Source organism: Pezoporus occidentalis, unplaced genomic scaffold (genome assembly GCF_034315485.1).
Source record: "Pezoporus occidentalis ecotype Australia unplaced genomic scaffold, CSIRO_AGI_Poc_V1 ctg118, whole genome shotgun sequence".
NCBI lineage: Eukaryota > Metazoa > Chordata > Aves > Psittaciformes > Psittacidae > Pezoporus > Pezoporus occidentalis.
The window spans coordinates 1,792,167-1,816,276 of NW_026912972.1; the positions used below are offsets into that span (position 1 = coordinate 1,792,167).

The 24,110-nt window shown below is 46.6% G+C and overlaps 1 protein-coding gene across 11 annotated transcripts in view; it reads right to left on the bottom strand.

Annotated features, from left to right (window-relative positions):
* Positions 1 to 24,110, bottom strand: part of HDAC4 (histone deacetylase 4) — a 214,773-nt gene that overhangs the window by 125,667 nt on the left and 64,996 nt on the right. For all 11 annotated transcript variants that reach the window (XM_062642742.1, XM_062642716.1, XM_062601716.1 and 8 more), the window contains one exon: positions 6,883 to 6,954. In XM_062642742.1, coding sequence (XP_062498726.1) covers positions 6,883 to 6,954 — 72 coding nt within the window. The remainder of the gene's footprint in view (positions 1 to 6,882; positions 6,955 to 24,110) is intronic.

Below are 24,110 nucleotides of genomic sequence, written 5' to 3' on the forward strand. Positions count from 1 at the left end.
TATACATCATCAACTGAGCGCGTCAGTGTTGCTAGGGCTTTCTGGCTTAAAGTACCTTGGTTACAGTTTTTATCCATATACTTGGTGACTTGTGTCTCAGCCTAAGTCATTTTTGGGTTTGAAGCAGGTTTTTTTTTGGGAGTAGGGTAGGGAAGCAATGGGGAAAAGGTGATGAAAAGGGAGAGGAAAAGTCTACTTAACCAACCGAGGGGAATGTTCCAGGGCAGCATCTGGAGAGTGCTGCAGTATTTTAGGCATCACTGCACAAGCCATTCACCTGATATTCCCTCCACTGCTCAAAGACAAAGCAGAGCCAAATATAGCCCTGAAAATCAATACACACTGGGGAAGAACTTCTAGGATGCTGATAAATGCATCTTGTGTCAGAAGAGGAATCCCTAAAATCCTAGGAACACAGGTGGCTACAGAGCACGGACCTGTGGCATCTATTTCCCCTTTAGTAAGAAACTACCCTAAATAAATCTGGGCATAAAGCTCTTTGGGTTGCTCCATGATACACCAACATAGGGAATGTGGACCAAAAGCAAACACGCTGCTAATAGAACAGCCCTCAGTGTATTCAAAGGCTCTTCCCTGCCTCAGCTGCTTATAAAGAAAAGCAAAGCACAGAACAACCTGTCCTTTGGTAGGAAATCAGTAAGATATCTGCTAAGCAAATCCAGTGCAATATATCATTATCAGTGTGAATTAATAAACCAAACAAGGTGAGGGAAGAATAAAGCACAGCAAGTTGGGCCTTGCAGTGAAGCAAACTTCCCTGCCAGTTGCCTTTCATCTAAGGAAACAGCTCTATATTCCAGTGCTTAAGATGCAAGTGCTGCTTTCAGCTCTTAAGAGAAACAAGTTGTTAATAATTCATCCCACCTCCTCTGTTTAATAACCATTTTCTTGTGGGTTAAGAAGGAAGTGACAGCTAAACATTTTTGCTGAGGCAAAACACACCAAGGCACAGTCTATGAGCTGCAGGCTCCTTCTCTTTGCACCCCACAGAATAAGGACATCCACATTCTGGGTAGAAAACCCCATCCAGCAACAGAAGTGGTTCAACTCCTTGCAGGACACAGATGCTAAAGTTCAGGCAAGAGATGGCTGGAGCAGCTCTACTCTGGAGCCAGGCTGAGAGAGCTGGGCTGGTTCAGCCTGGAGAAGAGAAGGTTCCTTAAGGGGAGACTTCAGAGCAGCTCCAGTGCCTAAAGGGGCTACAGGAAACCTGGAGAGGGGCTTTGGACAAGGGCCTGTAGGGACAGGACAAGGGGAATGGCTTTAACCTGCCAGAACAGGGGAGACTGAGATGAGCTCTTAGGCAGAAGCTCCTTTCCAACCGAAACCAGTCTGGGATCCTATGGTACCCCATCAGGGTGGCACCTCTTCCTTACATTCCCATAAGTGCACACAACCCTGCAAGGCACTCGTGCTGATGAAGAGTTAGATTATCCTGTGAACATGACTTTGGGTGCAATATTAGTCCAATAAGGAGTTCTGGAAGCTTGAGCTTCCCCACTACTCTGCATGGAGCTGCCCAGAACCTTTAGATTTGGTAATTCCCTCCCCCGTCCTGCATAAATAGCCCCAAATTTGCTGACCACATTCTGCAAAGGGCTTTTTAGTAAAGTACAACAATACAGCAAATCTGAAGACTGAAGTGGTGTGCAAAGCTCTCCTTGCTGAGCAATAGGCTGCAAAGGTGAGCTTCAGTAGCATCTATAGCTGGGCAAACACTTTTGTCACTGCATGGGCTACATTTTGAACATCCAGCTCTGAGCTGGATATAATACCCATTGCTTATTGCAGGTTAACTGGATTTTAACCACCAATGCTTACTATTGATAATTTAGGGGTTTGGGTAGCTGTGTGTGTCCCCCTCAGAACTCCTGGGAAAACAGATCAGGATATCTTTGCTATTAAAGGATAAGCCTTTCTGTGTGTGAACTACACTTCTGGAGCATGATAAAACTATACTGTCCCTGCACTAACACATCCCAGTGTGAACAAGGAAGCGTGGACCCATGGGGAGCCACAGTCCTGGCCCATGGGCCAGCAACGTGAACCTGCTTCAAAGCCCCACTGCACCACACTGCTTTGGTACCTTTCTGAAGGAGGTTTTGAAGCAGAGACACTATAGAAAGCAGACAAGGATGTGAAAACACAGTGCAGGGAGAGGGCATCCCCCTCCTTTGAAAGGGTAAATGAACAAAGGCATGGGATTCTGCTCTGTTAGACCAACCAGGCTACCACTCCTCCCTCTTGGGGACAGGGATTAATCTCTGATTTCAAAAGCCTGTAAAATCATGTAACAATATTAGTCCAGAGGCTCTTGCAAACCATTTATTCATGCATACATCAACATCTTCTTTCTTCAAATGAATGTGGCAGTGAGACTGGATAATTAAGCCCAGGAAGAAGAAGAAAAAGCAGAGAACTGCAGTCTCATACATAATCCTCTGCTCGTCCCTGCCACATTGCTATTGCCAGTGGCACATCCAGAAGAGACATTTTGGGCAGCTTAACGTAGAAGATGCAGTCTGATTGCTGACTGATGGCTGCTGACCATGAGCAGCTTGTGCCCAGGCAGCCAAGAAGCCACCAGCATCCTGGCCTGTATCAGCACCAGTGTGGCAGCAGGGCCAGGGCACTGATTGGGCCCCTGGGCTGGGCACTGGTGAGGCTGCACCTCCAATCCTGTGTTCAGTGCTGGGCCCCTCACTACAAGAGAGATGTTGAGGTGCTGGAGCGGGGCCAGAGAAGGGCAATGGAGCTGGTGCAGGGCCTGGAGCACAAGTGTGATGGGGAATGGCTGAGGGACCTGGGGGGTTCAGTCTGGAGAAGAGAAGGCTCAGGGGGGACCTTATCACTCCCTACAACTGCCTGACAGGAGGATGGAGCCAGGAGGGGCTGGGCTCTGCTCCCAAGGAACAAGGGATGGGACAAGAGGAAACGGCCTCAAGCTGCACCAGGGCAGGTTTAGATGGAGCTGAGGAACAATTCCTTCCCCACAGGGTGCTCAGGCATTGGAACAGGCTGCCCAGGGCAGGGCTGGAGTCACCGTCCCTGCAAGTGCTCACACACACCATGGAGACGAGGCCTCAGTGCCATGGGTTAGTGGTGGCCTTGGCAGTGCTGGGGAGCAGCTGGACTGGATGAGCTTAAAGGGCTTTTCCAACCTGGTTGAGTCAGTGATTCTGTGATCACCAGCACCATCAGGACATAGCAAGCCCCTGTTGCTCTTGTAGAAACTGCTCAGCAGCAGCCACCCCAGTGCTTTAACTCACTGATTCCTAATGCTTTGCAGGATACTACTATCACCCTCAAAAACCTGTCCTAAAACCACCACTGATCACTGGTCTAGCACACACATATCTGAAGTACGTGAAACACATCTTGCACAAAGGGAAACTCATCCTACAAAGTACACTAAATGAAGACCTATGTGATGAGTTTCAAGCATGCTATCAACAGCACACACCTGATGTTTTTAGGAGGATTATCTATAAAATATCTGGTTCTTTACACAATCAAGGTCTTTTAGACTGGCCCCCCAGCTTTCCTCTATTGGAAACTTGAAACATTTCTCAGTTAAAACTCATAGGAAGAAAAAGTGAGAGTTCAAGAGAGCTCTGTCCATCCTTTCTTCCATAGGAATCAGTCCCCTTAGGCAGACAGCACTGAAGTTCAGAGCTATAAAGAAGAAAACCATCCCAAAACACCCAAACTTGTGGGACAATTCCCATCCCTGCCACCTATCCAAACCAGACACTGCCACCTCCGTGTTCCCTTAGCTGAGAAGCTTTCTCTCCTGCTAATCACGGCTTCTTAATCATCAAGCGATTCCTCCATGCACCATGAAGTAAGATGAAATGTGTAATCCTCGCTCTGAAGATCTCCAAATTCAGCAAGGAAAGGTTAAGGCCAAGCAAGGTTGCAGAATAACCTCAACAATTTATTCCCTTCCCTCCCACGAGCCAAAGATGCAGTAACATTCTGAAGCCAGAATGAGAGAAAGCAGCACTATCCAACAGATGATGATATTCCTGGGCAAGATGTGGGTTGGTGCCTTGGTTTACTTCTACAAGCAACTAAGGCATTCAGAAGTACCAATTAGGATACATTTTTGGAAAGAGCAAACGTTTCCATTCCTCAGATTAATCCTTAATTTATGGCAAAAGAAGATAGAAATGTTAAGGACTTGGGTATCAGACATCCCTTTCTCACCTTTTTACACCAGAGAACAACAACGAACAAAGGTTAAAGCTCTTCCACACATGGTGCATGGTGAAGAGAAACTGTTTTGGGTTCCTACAAACACACCACAATGATTTTATCATAGAAAGGGTTGGGCTGGAAGGGACCTTAAAGCTCATCCAGCTCCTACCCCCTGCCACGGGCAGGGACACCTTCCACTAGAGCAGGTTGCTCCAAGCCCCTGTGTCCAACTTGGCCTTAGATCTGAGGATAACTGTCCATTGTCCACACTAGTGCTACAAATCAGTCCCTTCACCATGGCCAAGAAGGGATAAGGATTTAAACAGAATATCCCGGGCTATGATGAAGCAATTTTCTTTCCTTAAGCTGTTTTTCAACACCATTATTTCAGCCATGCCTGAGACTTGGACCAACACCCCACAAACCCACACGTAACTTGTTTTTCCAGAGCAATACTTGGTCATGTTTCTCCTTTCTTCTCCTGCAAGATCTGCAGCAAACTCATAAAGGTAATATGATAAAACCCAGACATGACAATGGTTTTCCCAAGTCGGTAACTCCCACAGCCTGACAGCAGCTTGTAACAGACATTTAAAAGACCTACCAGGGTATGTAAGTATAGGCTGGCACGACACTGAAAGCCAGCTGAGGAGCCACTTCCAAGCCAAATGATATTTGCTTGCATTTACAAACATGCTGAAACATCTTTTGGCCGAACAGCTTTTAAACCCTGCTCTGCTAATCCAGACAGAAGCTGGACATTTCCAGCCTGTGTATGCACTGAAGGGCTGAAAAGACTGCCCCCAAATACAGCAGAAACTGAGTAAACGTAGGGTCCTGAGTGACAAAAGGAACTGCACGACTCCTGTCCAGAGCCACTGCTGCTCCTTGGATAAGGTCTCATTTGCATTCCCAGTCAGTCCTACCCTTCACCCATTACATGCACAACCAGCCTGAGCTTTCCAGTGTGACAAAGGAATTTCCATGGCTCAAGGACTGGCAGAAGACATTGGACACAGATGTTGCTGCCTCTCTCACAGGCTGCTTGCTATCAGAGAATCACAGATTGGTTTGGGGTGAAGGGACCTGCAAGCTCTTCCAGTTTCAACCCCCTGCCCATCACCCCTTGTCCCATCGCTACAGTCCTTGATGAAGAGTCCCTCTCTTCATCCAGGGACAAACAGAACACTGAACTTTACCATCAGGTTACCCGACATCAGCCTTTGCCCTAAAACACCTCAGAAAGAAACATCAAACACAAGAAGCAAAAAGAAAATGGATTCCAAAAAGACCAACCACTACCACAACAGTAAAAGATGAAACCCCATCACATGCACAATTCACAACAGTGGCCACTGATCTCCTGACAGAAAAGAGGACGGTGCCTCCTCTTCTACAGAGCTACAAAACCCATCTAAGCATGTGGATACGAAACAGGGAACACAACACTTAAACCTGAGCTGTGTTACCTCAGTAGGCTTAAAATGAGAACCTCTCCTAGGGTCAGGAAAACAGAACCTCCCCTACCTGACAGACACGTTTTGGAGCACACAGAGGAGGGAAGAGAGGTTTCTCAGCATCCAAAGCCAAACACTCAGACCTGGTTAAATGAGGATCTCTTCTTCCCCATGCCGCACCCCCCCAACACAATAGGTGTACCTCCTTCAAAGTTTGCTTCCCCAGATACACATTGAAGTCCACAAAAATCTAGGTTAGGTCACAGCCCATCTTCTTTCCCCCTCCCTACAATCTACTGAAGTTGCTTTGAATAAGCTTCGTTTACATCTTTCCAACTTGCATTACCAGAAGCACTTAGATCTCCTGGGAGATCTCTTCCTTAATATCTAAGGACCCGAGGGCATTTTGGAAGGCAACAGAGAAGAGAAAGTTGGGGTTTTGGAAGCTTCTACCTGGAAAGTAGACGAATGCTTGATATATCCTATCACTCCTAGCATAAAGCTCTTTATTTGAACCTGGAAACAAAGCCCTTTAGGAAGAGAGAACAGGGAAACACAGAAGACAGCAGCAGATTGCTTTCTGCGGCATTTTATGTCCTGTGACCAAAAGGCTGGATTCTATCACTCCAAGTGCTCCAGTTTTGAGCTGGAAGATCTCTCTCAGCTCCAGAAGGATGAACAGTGGCTGCTGTGCTTGCTACATACCAGGACAAGACCCACGAGATACCGTAGCTGGATCATTAGAAGAGGGAAGCAAAGCAAACAGCCCAGAGCCCAGCACGGTACACTTTGATCACCCTGTGTTTGCCTCCTGATTTCAACAAAAGTTCCCCTTAATGGGAGCAGCAACTCAAAACCCTCCTTTGCTTCACAGTGCTCCTTTTAGGCTGCAAAAGGACTCAGAAGGTACTGCTTTCTTCTGCTGTCCTCTCCTTTCCATGTAAACCCAAGCAGCTCCAAGCCAGGTTAAGCCCTCCTTAGCCCCCTGCCAAGCTGTTTAAGACTCCCCAAGGCTGCTCCAACCTCCCTCCACTCCCAAGTCCCACTCACCCAGCCTGGGAAAGTAAATGTGTGCAAGTCCTGACACACTTGATTGCAGCATTTGGCATTTGCATTGTGCTTTCCCCACTTGCAAGATAGAGCTGAGGAACATTTTCCTGCATTCCCAGAATAGGAACAACATTTAATAAGAGTTTCTTCTTACCAGAGCTAGGCATGTGGTTCACTCTAGGTGGATTCAACAGCTCGACTGGCTGGTCTCTGCCAGAAAGCCCATCTGGAAAGAGAGAAAATAAAGTGAAATCACATCAAGGCTATTTTTAGCTATTCCAAGGATTAGAAACCATAAAAATCACTAACCAATTATCAATGTAAAACAGAGACACAAGTAGCACAAATCAACAGAAACAAGAGCACGAACAGGACAGCTTACAGCGTAACAACTGCATACAGTAAAGCATGAACTCAAAGCTACCGTAACCCAAATTACACTCAGGTTTTCCTGGCCTTTAAATCCACAACTGTTCCTGACCCCCATCCAAGGCTTATGAACCTTACCATACAATAACTACACTGCAACTCATCCCTCGCTTGAAGAGCTGAGTGAGTTAAGACAGAAAGGCAGCCCTGTGAAGCAGAGTTGAAGAATGGCTGTAACATGGCAGGGAGATGTTAAGGAAACCTGACAAATCACTGCAGGAGATTAAAATGCAGAGACATGCATAACAAGCCCCATTTTGCATAAGTTTGGATTTCAGAAAGGCATTAAAAACATACTTTGTAAATGATATGCAGAAATCCATCTTGCTGAAGCAGTTCTCCATTTAAAAGATTTCAAAGATGGTATCTTGTATGCAGGTAGAGTTAAAACAGAAGAACACAATAGCTGCTGCTGGAAACTGCCCGACCAGATTTTCTAGTCCCCCATTCCCTTCCCAACCTGCACCCCCCCCCCCAATCAAAGTGGAAGCAAAAAAAGGCAGCTAAATGATGTTTTCAGTACTTTGGTTGCAAAGACAGAAAACTTCTCTCAAACCCGTTTGGAAATCTCTCCACCTTTGCCAGTTCAGTCTCACTTGCTCTTCTCTAACGCCTTTCTACAAGCATAGATAGGATCAAGCCAAACCCTGTCTGGAGACATCAAAGAAGCCACTCCATCTCTTCTCAGACAACACAAAGGATTATAACAATGTGAAGATGGCAGTGGAACATTTAAAACATACCCCAAAAAAATCACCCCCATCACACTTATTTTCTCCATTCCAGCTTTGTGGAGAGAAAGCCTACTTAACTCTTCATCACTTGCATGGGTTTGTCTCCAGTGACCATACCCAAGGATCAGTGCAATCTCAACAACACAGCAATAAACTATAACTACACTGAGTTCTCCTTCTCAAACAAGTCATTTAGTTTATTCACTTTATCATTTGAGGGGCTTTTGGTTTGTTATTGCAAGGCTTTGCTGTACCAGAGTGGCCAACCTACAGTGGTGCGATGACACTTGGCACAAGCAGCAGCTAATGATAATAAATGAGGAGGGAACTAGATTTAAGTAGTAGAGCAAGACACCAGCACTTAAATATCATCAGTTCCTTAGCAAACTGCATCCCTACTTGCTGCTGAAGCTTCACTGTTCCTGTGCTGGACATGCCAGCATGGCCCAGGGACCAGGAGCATCCACAGAGAGGTGAGAGCAGCACCACGAGCCCCTGGGTTTTCCTGGGAGCAGAGTATTTCCAGCATCACTGTAGAGCTATTTCAGAGGACGAACTATCTACAAAAGAGAGCCTTGTACCAGCAGCCTGGGTGCTCTGTGGGACAAACCTGGGTCACTGTAGCTCAGAACCCCCCCATGTGCTGCATGCACCCCCAGAGCGTGAGCAGGAGATCAGGGAGGGGATTCTGCCTCTCTGTTGCGCTCTGGGGAGACCTTAGAGCAGCTCCAGTGCCTAAAGGGGCTACAGGAAACCTGGAGAGGGGCTTTGGACAAGGGGAATGGCTTTAACCTGCCAGAGGGCCTTCACTCAACAAAACACTGAGCATCTTGGACTCCATCCAGCCTTTGTGCACATGAAGAGCTTTTGAGCTCAAAAGCAAAGCAAAACCAACCCCAGAAGACAACTTGACCTCTTGAAGCAAGTGAACATTCCTGTTGTCTCCTCAGCTTCCTACAAGCTAAAGATGCTACTCTAAGCAAAGAAATCATTTCATTTCAAGAGCCTAACCAATCAGTGTATTAGGAAATTGGAAACACCACTGCATTTAATGAAGCATCCTATCTGCTGCCAACACAATACTGCCCAAAAAAACCCCAAACCAAAGCAACCACATACCTTCTGAAAAGAGCAAGACAAGGAAGACTTGAAAACCCTACATACACTCCATTAAATTGTGATTGAGTACTAAAATCCATACACCAAATAGAGCAGGATTCCTCCTTGCTCAGCTCAGCAATGCTGCTGCCCACAAACCCTTTGCTTTGATCGATTCCTTCTCTCAAATACATGAGCTAACCCAATGTCAAACTGCTCAAATAAACCTGAGAACTGAGCACAAAGATGAAGTTTGGAGTCCAAGGTTGTGATTCTGTGCTCTACAGAACTTCAAAAGAGGAAAACCCAACCCTATGCTTTGCATATTCAACTGCATTGCTTCACTGATCCTGTTGCACTATTAACACTGACAATACGCTAGTCACCTGGGGGGTTCTGATCCTCAAGACAAGCGTGTTTTCAGCTATTGCTGCAGTGGGGTTTCTTCCCACATCACTGCAGACTCTCTCCTAAAGCAGCTGATGTATAGTTGAACTTGTGTGACAAGGGGAAAACACGATGGCTTATGCCAAGAGTGGTCTGGGTCTGCAAATGTCAAACTGACTGCAATCAGTGTCCATCACAAACAAGTTTTATCCCCACCTCCTGCCTTCACAAAGTATTAGCTCCAATCCTCTCCCTGCTTCACCAGGTAGCTACAGAGAGAGCTGTGGCAATAACAGAACTAAAGGGAAAACACAGAAAGCACTCAAGTTATCTGTGCCACACACAGATCCCTATTCCTGCCTAGAATGGGTGCTTCCGCAGTTCTCAGGAAGTGGACAGGGATTTGAAGCAGTTTGTCTGGCTGCCTTGGACAGGCAAACACAATGCAAAGAGGTCAAAAGATGCACTCATGATTTGACTTTCACAAGCCCTGGTTTGAACAGCACTGAGACAAACCAGAATACCTACTAAATATCTTCCAGCTCTCTACTGGCCAAGGCTTTACCTAAGACACTAACTGTCAAGAAAATGTTTGCTTGAATTGATTTTGTATGAAGAAACCTGGAGAGGGGCTTTGGATAAGGGCCTGTGGGGACAGGACAAGGGGAATGGCTTTAACCTGCCAGAACAGGGGAGATTGAGATGAGCTCTTAGGCAGAAGCTCTTCCCTGTGAGGGTGCTGAGGCACTGGCACAGGGTGCCCACAGAAGCTGTGGCTGCCCCATCCCTGGCAGTGTTCAAGGCCAGGTTGGACACAGGGGTTTGGAGCAACCTGCTCTAGTGGAAGGTGTCCCTGCCTGTGGCAGGGGGTTGGAACTGGATGAGCTTTAAGGTCCTTTCCAACCCAAACCATTCCTTGGTTCTATGACTCAATCTAATGATTTCACTAAGACCATCAGAGCAGCACAGGGGTGAACTGTCCCAGCTGTACCAGTTGGGCTGAACTGGGTAGATCCATCTTAGGGTTATTGGCACCTGGTGATGGAGCAGTGCCTGCAGAGCGCCCAGTCCAGGGGCAAGACACACTGCATTGTCCACAGAGCCTGGAAAGAAGCAGACAGCAGCCTGTCTGATGTACAGCTTGACTTGGAGAACATTTAGTGTAGCTTCATTTCCTGATGGGTATTTCTTCTCATTAATTAATAAGATGAAGCCATTATTAATAGATGGGATCTTAACACTTTATTTTTATCCTAGTCAGTTCCAAAGAGTCACTGAAGTTACTTTAAAAATCTCAGCAGGACAGGTTTGGAAGTAGTTGGGATTTCAGGATCCAAACCTGTGGAAAACAGCAAAGCCAAGATAAGATGGTTCCAGGATGCTCCAGAATAAGACAAAAATCATGGATAAAACCCCTCTGAAAAGACAAAGCAGCAAAATGAACAACAAGATCCAATGCAAATCCAAAACCAGATGAGGAAGTATTACTAAAGGCAAATAATGAACAAACCCAGAAGGCTGAAGCATTCAGTGAGCTCTTCCAGCAAACTGGAAGCAGCCTGACTGTCATTAATTGTTGAGTTTCAAAACACAGGGCACAACTGGGAAAGGAGACGTTATTTCAATAGTTTTCCATGTATTCAGATCTTTCAACCCAATGCAAATCACCCTGCCCTGCTTGGATGCCTTGACTGAAGTGCTGAACAGCTGACAAGTCTCTCCAAAGGGCACCTGGAGTAAGGGAAAAGTTCTATAGGGACATGGAATTCTCCTTTAGGAGAGGCAGGAGTAAGAGGTACAGAAAACAGTGTTATTGACTAGGATTGGGGTTCCTGAAAGAAAGGAGAAGTTTAAGAGACAGAATGAGTAATTACATAAGCAGGAAACAGGAAAAGCAAGGGAAAGGTGAAGCAGGCAAATGCTGTGTTTCCCTGTCAGAATGACTGGCAAACAAGGTTGGATTTCTCTTGCATTGAATAAAAAGACATGAAAACAAAACCAAACCTCCCCCCAGTCCACACTGAGGGTCTACATGGGGCACATCTGTAAGAATCATAGAATCACACAGTGATTTGGGTTGGAAGGGACCTTAAAGCTCACCCAGTTCCAACCCCCTGCCACAGGCAGGGACACCTTCCACTAGAGCAGGTTGTTCCAAGCCCCTGTGTCCAACCTGGCCTTGAACACTGCCAGGGATGGGGCAGCCACAGCTTCTCTGGGCACCCTGTGCTAGGGGAGTGATTCAGAAGATATGAAGTTCATTCAGGATGTATTAGCAGATGCATACGCAACCCAATAGATTCCCAGTCTTCTTTAGGGCAACACTTCCTGGACAAGACTTCACAGCAGCAATTGGTTCTTTCTGAGAAGGTAGGGAATTATGTCCCAAAACCTAAGACCTTCCCAGTGAACTGCCATCCATGTCCTCCACACAAGCTACTGCCACCTACCATTCGCTGCTTCAGGTTTCTTTCCAAGCTGGTTCAGAGGTTGCTTGGCACACAAGCTGCAAAACCTCCAACGGACTCCACTGTTCTCAGGCACACAGGAGGAACTAAAGGGTTTTTTTTTTACCTGTTCCCAGTTCTTGGATAAAACCATGGGAATATAGAGTAAAACTGTTGAGCCATAAGACATCAGCAACAGTCCCAAGTGACGAACTGAAGGACTGTTTCTTCACAAGGCAGTTAACAGATGATTTGGGCTGGTTTTAAGCCAGGAACATGCAGCTCAAAAGCTTGCCCCCTCCCTTCAGAACCAAAACACAAATAAGCTGTAACCTCTCAGTGCCCAATTGATAAGAAGCCTCAGACAGCACAAGGCAGTCAAGTCCAGGATAAAAAAAGAGCCATCAGTTGGCCTCTGCGATACTATTCCAACCACATCCCTCAAGAGCATGCAACTAAAAGTAAGCTCCTGCTAAGGTCTGAAAGAAAGGGGATGTTTCTGGATCAATGAGCCCTGGATTTGTAGGTGTCATCAAGCAAACAGTTTCCTTGTTCTCCCTGCTGCTTTCTAATAAAACTGAGAACCTGGCTCACAAAGAAAAGATGCATTCCCCTTCTCTCCACCCATGTCTACACTTCAACACAACAACACCACACTTGAGAGAAGAGCTCCAAGACACAATGAGCCTCACAGTTATCTCCACTCAAGAGCTAAATAAGCTACCGCGTGCTTGAACAGGGTTACTCTTAAAGTCTGCACCAACAGGAGCACTGCCAGGAGCAGCTTTCACTTGGGAGCAGGATCTTAGAGCAAACCCGTGGCTGCCCCACTTCCCATCCTTCTCCACATCCTGTGGTTTTGGTTGCATTTGAGCACAGAGACTGGACTTTTTTCAGGGGAAACGCTGGAAACTCAACCCAAAACACCCTCCAACTCACTTAACACACTGAGACACTAATGGAGACTTGTGTTCAAGGTGGAAGGTGTCCCTGCCCATGGCAGGGGTTGGAACTGGATGAGCTTTAAGGCCCCTTCCAACCCAAACCAGTCTGGGATTCTACGATTCGGTGACTGGACTGAATGAAGTCCTAAAACCAGGTTCAAACACCTCCTCAGCATCATTTGCTGTGCTCCACAGAGCTGATCCTCTGTGGTACTTGCCATCACAAGCTCCACCCCTCTGACAAAGGCTGCTTAGTGGTCTACAAGCCAGCATGAGCCTCAGCCCTTGTAAGCTGTCAACAGCTTACAAGGAGGTACACCCTCTGAAATTAACTCCTCACTGGCACTGCCCACAACAACTCCATGGACCTATTCCAGGCCCAAAACATCTAGTTTTTGACCCATTACCACTACATAATGTACCATAATCCTGTTATATAAAGTTACCTTGCACATTATACCCAAGTTGGGGGGTTTGTTTGGTTGAGTGAGCGCTTCTGGTATCGTATTTCTCCAATCAAACTATGCACTACCCTTATGGGATGCCAAGCAGTTCAAACAGGATCACTGAGGAATAAAAGCCTCCAACCATGACCATTAAGCACAGCCTACTCAACCATCCTGACTTGCATTTTAATGCCTGCAGCATGGAACACCAAGCGAAAATATGAGTTCTGAGAATGGGAATTATCAGGGACCTATTACTTATTTGTCTACTCATTTGAAATACACAGAGAGGGGCGAAAAAAAGACTTCAGCATTTACAAGAAAGCAATTAAAGCAGCAAATGGATTATTTCTCTTTAAACCTATGAGAAAATGCTCAGTGCATATTTCCTCTCTAATTTGTCTGCACTCAAGGAGCTATTTTTGGAAGTCTCCCTAGACTGTATTGTAGCACCACATGTACTGTAATGGCATTTTAATTAGCCCAGAGAGCTGGAAGATGCACTGTGCATCCAAAAGAGAATCAGCCTAACAAAATGAGAGCATCCTTCTCTTCCCTTCGTTCAGATTTAGTCAAAATACCAATTCTGGCTTCAATTGGAATCTGCTGCTAGAAAACCCCAGAGCATCACAACAGCCTACAGAATACAACAGAAACAAACCTAGGAATTAAGCACTATTTACTTGTATTTTAAGTGTGGATGGTAAGAAGGAAATGCTGCAGGCAGAACAGGGGAGAGGAGGAGAGGAGACAATAAAGACATAATTGGGCTCTCAATATGTTAGGCTTAGGCCTGCAAGTCTAATGAATCAAATGCCCCATTAGATGAAAGCTAATCCAATCCTGGTTATACAGGGTTGGGGTTTGTGTTCTACTGTTTGGGTTTTTAGTTATTCTTAGCACTACTATGACATCTAACACCCAAGTTAGCCACCTGCCATTGCCAATGAGTGATACAGCACAAAACCATCAACAGCATGGTCTGGTATGTATTTCATTTGCTGTAATTCTGACTTCTTTCTCCCTGCGCTGGGCACTGGTGAGGCTGCACCTCGAATCCTGTGTTCAGCGCTGGGCCCCTCACTACAAGAGAGACGTTGAGGTGATGGAACGGGGCCAGAGAAGGGCAATGGAGCTGGTGCAGGGCCTGGAGCACAAGTGTGATGGGGAATGGCTGAGGGACCTGGGGGGTTCAGTCTGGAGAACAGAAGGCTCAGGGGGGACCTTATCGCTCCCTACAACTGCCTGACAGGAGGATGGAGCCAGGAGGGGCTGGGCTCTGCTCCCAAGGAACAAGGGATGGGACAAGAGGAAACGACCTCAAGCTGCACCAGGGCAGGTTTAGATGGAGCTGAAGAACAATTCCTTCCCCACAGGGTGCTCAGGCATTGGAACAGGCTGCCCAGGGCAGGGCTGGAGTCAAGTGTTCACACACTGCATAGATGGGGCCCTCAGTGTCATGGTGGCGTTGGCAATGTTGGTGAATGGTTGGACTTGATGAGCTTAAAGGGCTTTTCCAACCTGGTTGATTCTGTGATTCTATTCTTACTTTTGATGCAGCAGAAACTAAGTCAGGCTGATGCCCACCTCGCTTCCAGAAGAAGCTGACGTAGCTGGAATCAAAACTTCCTTCCTGCCCTTGACAACAGCGATGACTCCAGTGCCATTCATAGCTCCAGACGTCTGGCAGAATGTACCCCTGAAGCCAGCAGCTGAAAGGCCACAGCACTCAATACGTTGCGAGCAAGAACTATGATGGTATCAGAAGATACTCAGGGGTAGTATGTACAAGAGCTTCATACTACTTTCCTACACAGAACATAGTAAAGATAAACCAAACAGATCCCACTTTGGTTACCATCAAAGTAAAAAGCATGTAGTAAGGAAATTAACCTTTAATGTATTACTAGGAAGTTATCCTAAAAGCAAAATACCTAAGCTCCATCACAACAGGAAATGCTGTGATCCCTCAAGGTGTTCACAGATTAATACCCAAATGCCAACATATTCCTTTTCAAATGCCAAAAGCATAAAAGCATTGTGCTTCGTTTCCTGTGCCTTAACTCTCTGCAGTGGGAGGATAACACAACTCCTACTAAACACAGAACCACAGAATGGCTTGGGTTGGAAGGGTCCTGACACACAACGACATTCAGTCTCTTCAGCAGACTCTGATTACTTGATCCGCACAAGATATGGAAGCTGGTTCAAACTGAAAGAGGGGAAGCTCAGGCTGGAGATAAGGCAGAAGCTCTTCCCTGTGAGGGTGCTGAGGCACTGGCACAGGGTACCCAGAGAAGCTGTGGCTGCCCCATCCCTGGCAGTGTTCAAGGCCAGGTTGGACACAGGGGCTTGGAGCAACCTGCTCTAGTGGAAGGTGTCCCTGCCCGTGGCAGGGGGTTGGGAATGGATGAGCTTTGACGTCCCTTCCAACCCAAACCAGGCTGGGATTTGATGATTCTATGTCGTTTTGGAAATCCACGTTAATAAAAGTATCCTTTCCATGCAAATGCAAGGAACCAAATGGTTGTGGTAACCTCTTCATTAGACCAAAGAGAGAAAGCTCCCTGAACGCAGTCCGATATCCCACACAAACAAAGCATTAGGCGGAAAGGAACATAAAATACAAAGGGAAGAATGACCACATTAAGGAAATAGCAAGTACAGTGCCCTTTTTATGTCTATTTTCTCTTTATAGCCAAAACTATCCATATTTAATGTTGTTTTTCATTCCATTCTTCTGTAACAAGTTTCCAAATCAGCGCTTGGTACACAGAAAATAACCACAATGCCTAATCACAGACAAGCTCCATCACTCAAGCTCCATCAGTAGAGATAAAGCCAGCATCCTACATCCTGAGCACTTCTTGCACCTTGGTAGTCCGAGAGCTTACTCAGTCCCACTCGAGTGAGACAGGAATACAAGAAACACACCTGCTTGTACCCAACACCAAACACCCACCCAGCAAATGCTGCCGACCACGACAGTGGATCCAACACCAGTGTCCCAACTGTTCCCAAACACACCCTGACTCCGAAGGTAGGAGCCAGCTCAGCCTCCGCTTGAGAACTTCAACACCTCCCATGGGCGATGTTCTCCTCACACAACTACTGATCGACCTAAACATCCAACCATGTTAATTCTCCACTTATAAGCAGAAGACATTGCTATCTCCTTCCCTACACAGAGTCACAGTCAAGCATGCCATACCAGGACAGCACTGTGTCAAAGCCTCTATTTTAGGCTTAGCTTACCCAGTCCTTTCCAGCAGCCTCTCTTCTGCAGCCATCAGAAGGTATTGGTGGTGGGCATCCAACACCTTCTCCTGCTTAGCACTACCTCAAAACCCAGCTCAGGGTTTCTGCCACATGAAGAATAAAACACATCATTGTGTCCATGCCTCCCAGGGTGCCTGGAGGATCCCACAGGATCCCACTATGTCCTGATGTTAAATCCATCTCCTGCAAGATGCCGCACACAGAACCAACCTGGTACTTTGCATGGCACTTCCCCATTACCCCAGCTCTACCAGATAGAAAGCCAATGACTATCAACACCAGGACACAGAAAAACTGTCCCAGTCTACCCATTCCCGATACAACACCAGTGATTATCTACCAGATTTAGACAGAATCATGAAATGGTTTATGTTGGAAGGGGCCTTAAAGCTCATTCAGTTCCAACTCCACCCTCGCAGGGAAGAGCTTCTGCCTAAGAGCTCATCTCAAATCTCCCCTCTGGCAGGTTCAAGCCATGAAGACAGTCCATATGCACTGTCTTCATGTCAACTGATGTACAAGGTTCTAAAATTTAGACTTCATATATTTTTAAATCCCAAGGAAAGGAAAAAAAAACCCAAACCATCATTTCCAAGCATCTAAAAGTAGCTTCCACTTCCACAGACTTGGTGGAACAGCAATTTCCCCCTTTGCAACGAAGGAGCAGAGACTCTGCTGTTTCTTGCTATAAATATATCCATAGATATTTCTGCTGGCACGAAGCGCTTTAGTTTTCAAGGCAAGACATTCATCAACTCTTCCAGAGAGCTCCATCCTTCCCGGCTTTTGTTCTGTCACTGAGCACACGCTCCTGGCAGGAGAGGAGGAGGGGACAATCTGCCACCATCTGCAGGGTGCTCTCCATCTGAAAAGGTGCCTGTCCTCGAGAAATCAGCACAGGCCAAGCTTCAAACTGGAATCTTGTGTTCAACCAACAGATTCCATCCAAGTGGTGCTATGCAAAATGTTCCTTGTTCCCTGCTAAGTGCAGGGAAGGGGTCTGGGGTTGGTTTGGGTTTGATTTGGCTTTTTAAGTTTGGGTTGGTTGGGAGGTTTGGGGGTTTTAGACTTTTCTATCCATCTTTCTATCCCTGCAGTGCTCAAGGCCAGCTTGGACAGGGTGACATGGTCTAGTGTGAGGTGTCTCTGCCCATGGCAAGGGGTTGGAACTGGATGAGTTTAAGGTCCTTCCATAGCCAAACCATTCTACAATCCTTCCTGTTATGTGGATATGGTGAAGTCAGTATTCCACAATCACTGCTAAGTATTTCAACAGGAGATCAGTATTATCAATGTGAGGTCCTTCATCTGCTGAGCCAGATCCCAGGAAATTTCAGCCCACCAAAAGAAGCCAACTCCACAGGATCCCCTTGGCATTCAGCAGGAGAGGTGCTGCTGGCACCCAGCCATTTTCCAATCACAGCCTATTCAGAACACATGAATTCAGGGTTGATAGCTACACGTTCCCAGATACAATGCTGCTTGAATCCAAACGAACACTCCAGTAGGCTTTCAGAACTGACTGGTGATACAAAAATGAAGCAAGGAAAGAAAAAAACACCTTGAAATTATCTGTAATTGTCAGCAAGTGGAGACCTAGGAAGCACATTTTAAAGGGAGGAGGAGGAGGTTCAATAACCTGCTTGATTTCCCCTTCTCTTCAGTTGAATAAGCTGTCAGGAAGAAATCCAGCTGAAACATAGCCTGGCTCCTCTAGAGGTTCAAACAAGCCTCCAGCTCCTGCCCTCATAAGACACTATGTACAAGGTAGTAAGTTACCAAGTGAAGAAAAAGGCTTTGCCTCCTTAAAGAGGGAAGGAACTCTATGTTAACATGACTGTGGGTGTCCTTCCTCACCCCAGCCTGCATTTAGGTAGCACACACTGTAAATCAGGCTTCTCCACAAGCCTATTCCCAAGGCGGGCTGTGTCCAAAGGCTCTGAGCCTTTCCACAGCAGCAAAGGGAAGGGATAATAATGACTCAGCAACCCATTACACTGATGCTTTCAGAAAGCAAAGTAACCCAGGGAAAATTCCTGGATGAAGCAGAGGGCAGGGAGAAAAGAAGCAAAGGAAACTCATTCTTGGATCTCTCCCTGGACACTGCCAGCAATGGGAATCATCTCCAAATGCACTACAAAGCAGATGCTTTCTCTCCTTACAAGCTGCAGTTTCTGGAGTGGATGGCAGAACTGGAAAGACCAGAGGACAAAAGGGAGATTTGTTGAGGAAAATAGAGACACAGAAACAGGACCATCAGCAAACAGATATGGACTGGGCATTCCTGCTTTCCACACAGCTTCTCAGAGACCTCCAGCTTCAGAAGCTTGAGTGAGAGCTCAAGAGGGCTCTTCTCACCTCCCTGCTGTCATGCCAATGTTATTCAATGTGCATCAGGACACCACACTTGGAAACAACAGCAGTTCTATGGATGCTGGTGCCTTGCAACTTTATCCCCCATGTATCACAATAACCACAGCTCCCCTCTCCCCCAAGGCTTGAATCATGCAGGACAATGTGACTTGTTTAAACCTGGCTCCCTGCATCTTCACATGCATCCATCAGACCAGCAGGATTCATCATGAACCCATCCTGAGGGAGACCAGCCTGCTCCCATCTACCCAGTGCCAGGGTAGCCCCTTTAGGAACTGGAGCTGCTCTAAGGTCTCCCCTTAAGGAGCCTTCTCTTCTCCAGGCTGAACCAGCCCAGCTCTCTCAGCCTGGCTCTAGAGCAGAGCTGCTCCAGCCCTCTCATCTCCAAGGCCCTGAGGAACACCACTTGTCACTGGTCTCTACTTGGACATTGAGCCATTGACCACAACTCATTGAGTGTGACCATGCAGCCAATTCCTTATCCACCAAGTGGTCCATCCGTCACATCCATGCCTTTCCAGTTTAGAGACAAGGATGTTGTGCGGGATAATGTCAAATGCATTGCACAAGTCCAGGTAGATGACGTCAGCTGCTCCTCCCTTATCCATCAATGCCAGAGCCCCAAAGTAGAAGGTCGTAGAAGGCCACCAGCTTTGTCAGGCATGATACGCCTTTAGTGAAACCATGTTGGCATCACCAGTCACCCTTTATTGTCCATGTGCCTCAGCATAGTTTCTACATAGAAACTATGGAAATGCCCATGATCTTGCTGGGCACCAGTGAGAAATCCTTCAGTTTTAAGGATCAGAGACAAGCTGACCTATTAGCAGCCTAACCTGCAATCCACCCTAAGCTCACTGAAGATGGCAATCAGATATAAGATGCCACCACCTCTCTCAAAAAGGCAAAAAGACATGTTTTGTTTCCTTGCTGTGCTCGTATTTTGGGCACATGCACATAAAATTAGGAAACTGGTAAAGTTTGGGCCATTATCTCTGTGCAGTCATATAATAGGGTATCCAGACAAAGTAGTTACTACCGGAAATAGCCCAGGGAGGAAGAGCTGCAATAGCATCAGTGTGCAAAGGAACATTCACATGAAAGGAACAAGCTCCAGTCTCCAGGGTTTTCACCTACTGAATTCATGGTGATGCTCTGGGTGAAGCTGCTGTGCACCCCCAAAAAACCACCCATGGCCAGAGGTCAAAATCCTTTCAAACATCCTCACTCAGGCTGCTCAAAACAGAAGAGCCAATGGAGACAGTGCCCAGCAAAAGGCAACTGTTTCATCAAAATCAGCAGTTCAACCCCAAAATGATCCTGGTAAAGCACTGAAGAGACACACGCTTTATATGGAGAGCACTGGATGGAGCCCACAGAAGAGAGGTCAGGGTGTATCTGCCCACACTCACACGAGAGGAGGACAGTAAAGAACTGCTGCTGGCATGATACCAGCAACAGCAAGAAGAGGCCTTTTGATTCTTGTCAGAAAGAGGGAAGGCATTAATGTACCTTCTGAACTGCTCCTGACTGCATGTTGGTAGTGGTCTATCAATAGAGTCCAGAAAGCTCTTCCCAGCTGGCTCTCCCCAGCTCACACCACAGCTGCAGCTCATCTTTCCAGGATTATGGAGGGTCTTGTTTTGGGTTTAGGCACATTTCAACACGCAGATACTTCTGTTCCAAGAAAGTATTTAATGTTTCCTATTATTGCATTCAGCACCAGCACATGCATCTGGCAGGCATTTCCAGGCTTATGCCATTAACTTGGAGCAAGGAAGAAGTATCATCACTCAGGCTCTCCCAAAACCTTACTTGCCAACAGAGAAAGCACAAGTGGTACCCCCTTACAACCACTGAAAGCCAAGAAAGCACCTCAGTACCTGACCTTCTTGTTGAACACTGCTTGTGCCACAAGCCCTGGTTGCTCCTGAGCTTGCCAACCAAGCCCTGAGGCAGGCTCCCTCGAATAAGGCTCTCCAGCTTGGTTCCAGATTTGCTTCTCACAACAGGATGCACTGTTTTAACTGCTGGCTGTACAGCTGGACATTGGAGAAGGTGTTAGGAATGGATGGAAAAGGAAAGCAGAACTGACCTGATAGCCAGCTGAACAACACCACCTCAGAAGCATAAAGAGACGTTTTGGAGGATGCAACACAAGCATTCATGGATGTTGCCATGTGTTCCTCTACATTACACTCCAGAAACCTCTGATTTTCATCCATGAGATCACACAGGCTTCATCCCACATGATTCCAGTCTGAGTTACTACCCAGGCCCTTTCACTGCAGCAGTTCCTTATGCTGTATGGGTTCTTCACATCTAAAGCCTCTTCCAATCTGCTCAGGGTGGTTCAGTACACTTGGATCTGTGAGACTCAGTACACTGGGACACATATTTCCATTTGGATCAACTGTGTGTTGTGTGTACAAAATCTGTTGCATTTCTCATACACCCAAGCCTCCCTGGATCTCTTCTCTTGTCTAGGAGAAAGCCAAGCTGGTTTACGCTGTCACCACTCCCTGTTGTTGATGAAGATGGAAATCACATTCTCATGACACTAAGACTGCTCACAGTAACCAACCTGAGCTTGTGGCTCAGAGATGGGACTCACCCAGAAGACATCTCCTAACACTTAACCTCAGCTCCTGCTTTGATTCCTCCTGATGATGAAAAGCAACCTATCTGGCACAGGAAAACCTCACCTATATCATGAGAAACAGCCCATTGACATCTCCCTTTCACTCAACGTTTCTTTTTTCCCTGCTCTATTGCAAATAGGAGTTAACACAAGCTGAAATGCTTATGGAATAATCACAGGGTTTTCTTATCACTTTACCACAGTGGATCATTACTCCACTGTTATCTACTACAGTAATATTAGATAGCAATACAGATTTGCTACAGTAAAAACATTTTAAATCACATTAAACACACTAACATGAGGATAGCACATTTGGAAACAGTAATTTCTAATCCCTGGTCTGCCGAGGAGCAAATTCCTCTTCCCAAGTCAAGGAGAAGCAACCATGGAGCCAATGCAAAATACCGAGCTTTGAATATGTTCCATATAACACCAGGCCCTCAGTACTAGGGGGTGCAAAATGTGCTGTCTGCCACCTTCCTCCCTTCTTCCTGGAGGCCCCTGTTACCCAGTGGCTGCATGTAGCTAAAATGCTCCCTCATTTGCCAGGTATTACAATAAGGCCCAAGTTTCTCCTCTTTACGCAACTGGGATAGGCTCCTCTCCCTCTGAACAGCTTGCAAGATACTTAGACTCACCTGACTGATGGTGCTGAGCAGCTTCTAACAACAAAAAGACATGTTAGCATGCAAAATTCACCACAAGAGAGGCACAAATCCACTCTGTGCCAAAGCTTCCTTGATATACATCTGAAGGGGGCCTGAAAGGATGCTGGAGAGGGACTCTTCATCAGGGACTGTAGTGATAGGACAAAGGGTGACGGGTTTAACAACAAGCTGGATGAGCATTAAGGTCCTTTCCAACACAAACCAGTGATCCTATGAAATGAAAGAGTATTAATAAGTAGTACTTGTCCACCTCACCCTTTACTCCAACCTGGAGTCTCACAGGGGACTAACAAGCACCAAACTACCCCACAGACTGCACTTGCATGAATGCCATGGCCATGCGGATGTGCACAAGGTCTGTCAACAGTGTTAATGCATAATGATAAATCTCAGGAGGTTTAACACCTTGGTGAGGTCTGAAACCTGTGAGGTGCCTCTGAATCAGGCGAGTGCATGATGAAATAGCTTCTGTGTGTTACAAAGGAAAATGCTCTAAAAACAGTATTATGTAAATGTCTCTGAACACAACAGCAGGTGGGTTTGCTGCATGAGTTAACCTCTGATCCCCCTCCTACCCAAAGGCACTACTCAGATTGCACCAATGCAGTTGCCAGGTTTCATGTTCACAAGCAGGGAAACCATGCTGATGGACTGCAAACAGCATCCTATGAACCACCTGAACATCACACAACCAAAAATGCACTGGACCAACAGTGAAGTCCCTATTGCTGGCTGAAGAAAGCCTAAGATAGCAGTGGCAGTGTCCCATCAGCCTGTGTGCCAGCAGAAGACTTCTTGGGTTCATTGGATCACGCTCAAATATCTTATCGCATTAGGAGAACAATGATGTATTTCCATGTATGTCATCAATACATACACATACATTTATCGAAATGTGTTTATTGATGCGATAATGTTATCTTCTGGGCTTATTGCCCCATCCCCAGCAGTGCTCAAGGGCAGGCTGGACAGGGCTTGGAGCAACCTGCACTAGTGGAAGGTGTCCCTGCCCATGGGACATCCCAACCCAGATCAATCTGGGATTCTATGATTCTATTTTATAGTATTCAACTTATATAACATGGATTTGGAAAGAAGCTCTGAAGGAAAAGGCATTCCTTTGACATTCATTTAAAGAGAGAGTGTTCAAGCTCCATTAAGCATTCAACAAAACTATTCCATGAAGATATGAGCTCATAACTCCAGGCAGCATATGTCTCCTCTCCAGACAGTCCTTCTTGTGAAAGCAGCATTGCTTGTGAGGGTGAGAATCACTGAACTGAGAAACATGGGCTTATTTTGTCCAGTCTGCCCTAGTTTGGAGCCCTTTCATCTTCCTGGCTCTTTAGCAGAGCCAGAAGTGTAACACAGAGACTCAGATCTGGGATTTGTCTTTGTTTCTAGGGAAAAAAAATGAGTACATCTCAAAAGTAGCATGGGAGAGGAAAGAGGGTTCCCATGCGGTGTGGGCAGTTCTGACTGCATCGCCCTGGGGTTCTGGGTGCTGCTTCTAGTGGCTCGAATTAATAATTACCCGATTTCAAGGTGCCATTGTGGAAGCACAGAATCAGCCAGGTTGGAAAAGCCCTTTAAGCTCATCCAGTCCAACCGCTCCCCAGCACTGCCAACGCCACCACTAACCCTGAGGGCCTTGTCTTCATGGTGTGTGAACACTTGCAGGGACGGTGACTCTAGCCCTGCCCTGGGCAGCCTGTTCCAATGCCTGAGCACTCTCTGGGGAAGGAATTGTTCCTCAGCTCCGTCTAAACCTGCCCTGGTGCAGCTTGACGTTGTTTCCTCTTGTCCCATCCCTTGTTCCTTGGGAGCAGAGCCAAACCCCTCCTCGCTGCATCCTCCTGTCAGGCAGTTGCAGGGAGCGATAAGGCAGTGTTCAAGGCCAAGCTAGATGGGGCTTGGAGCAACCTGCTCTAAT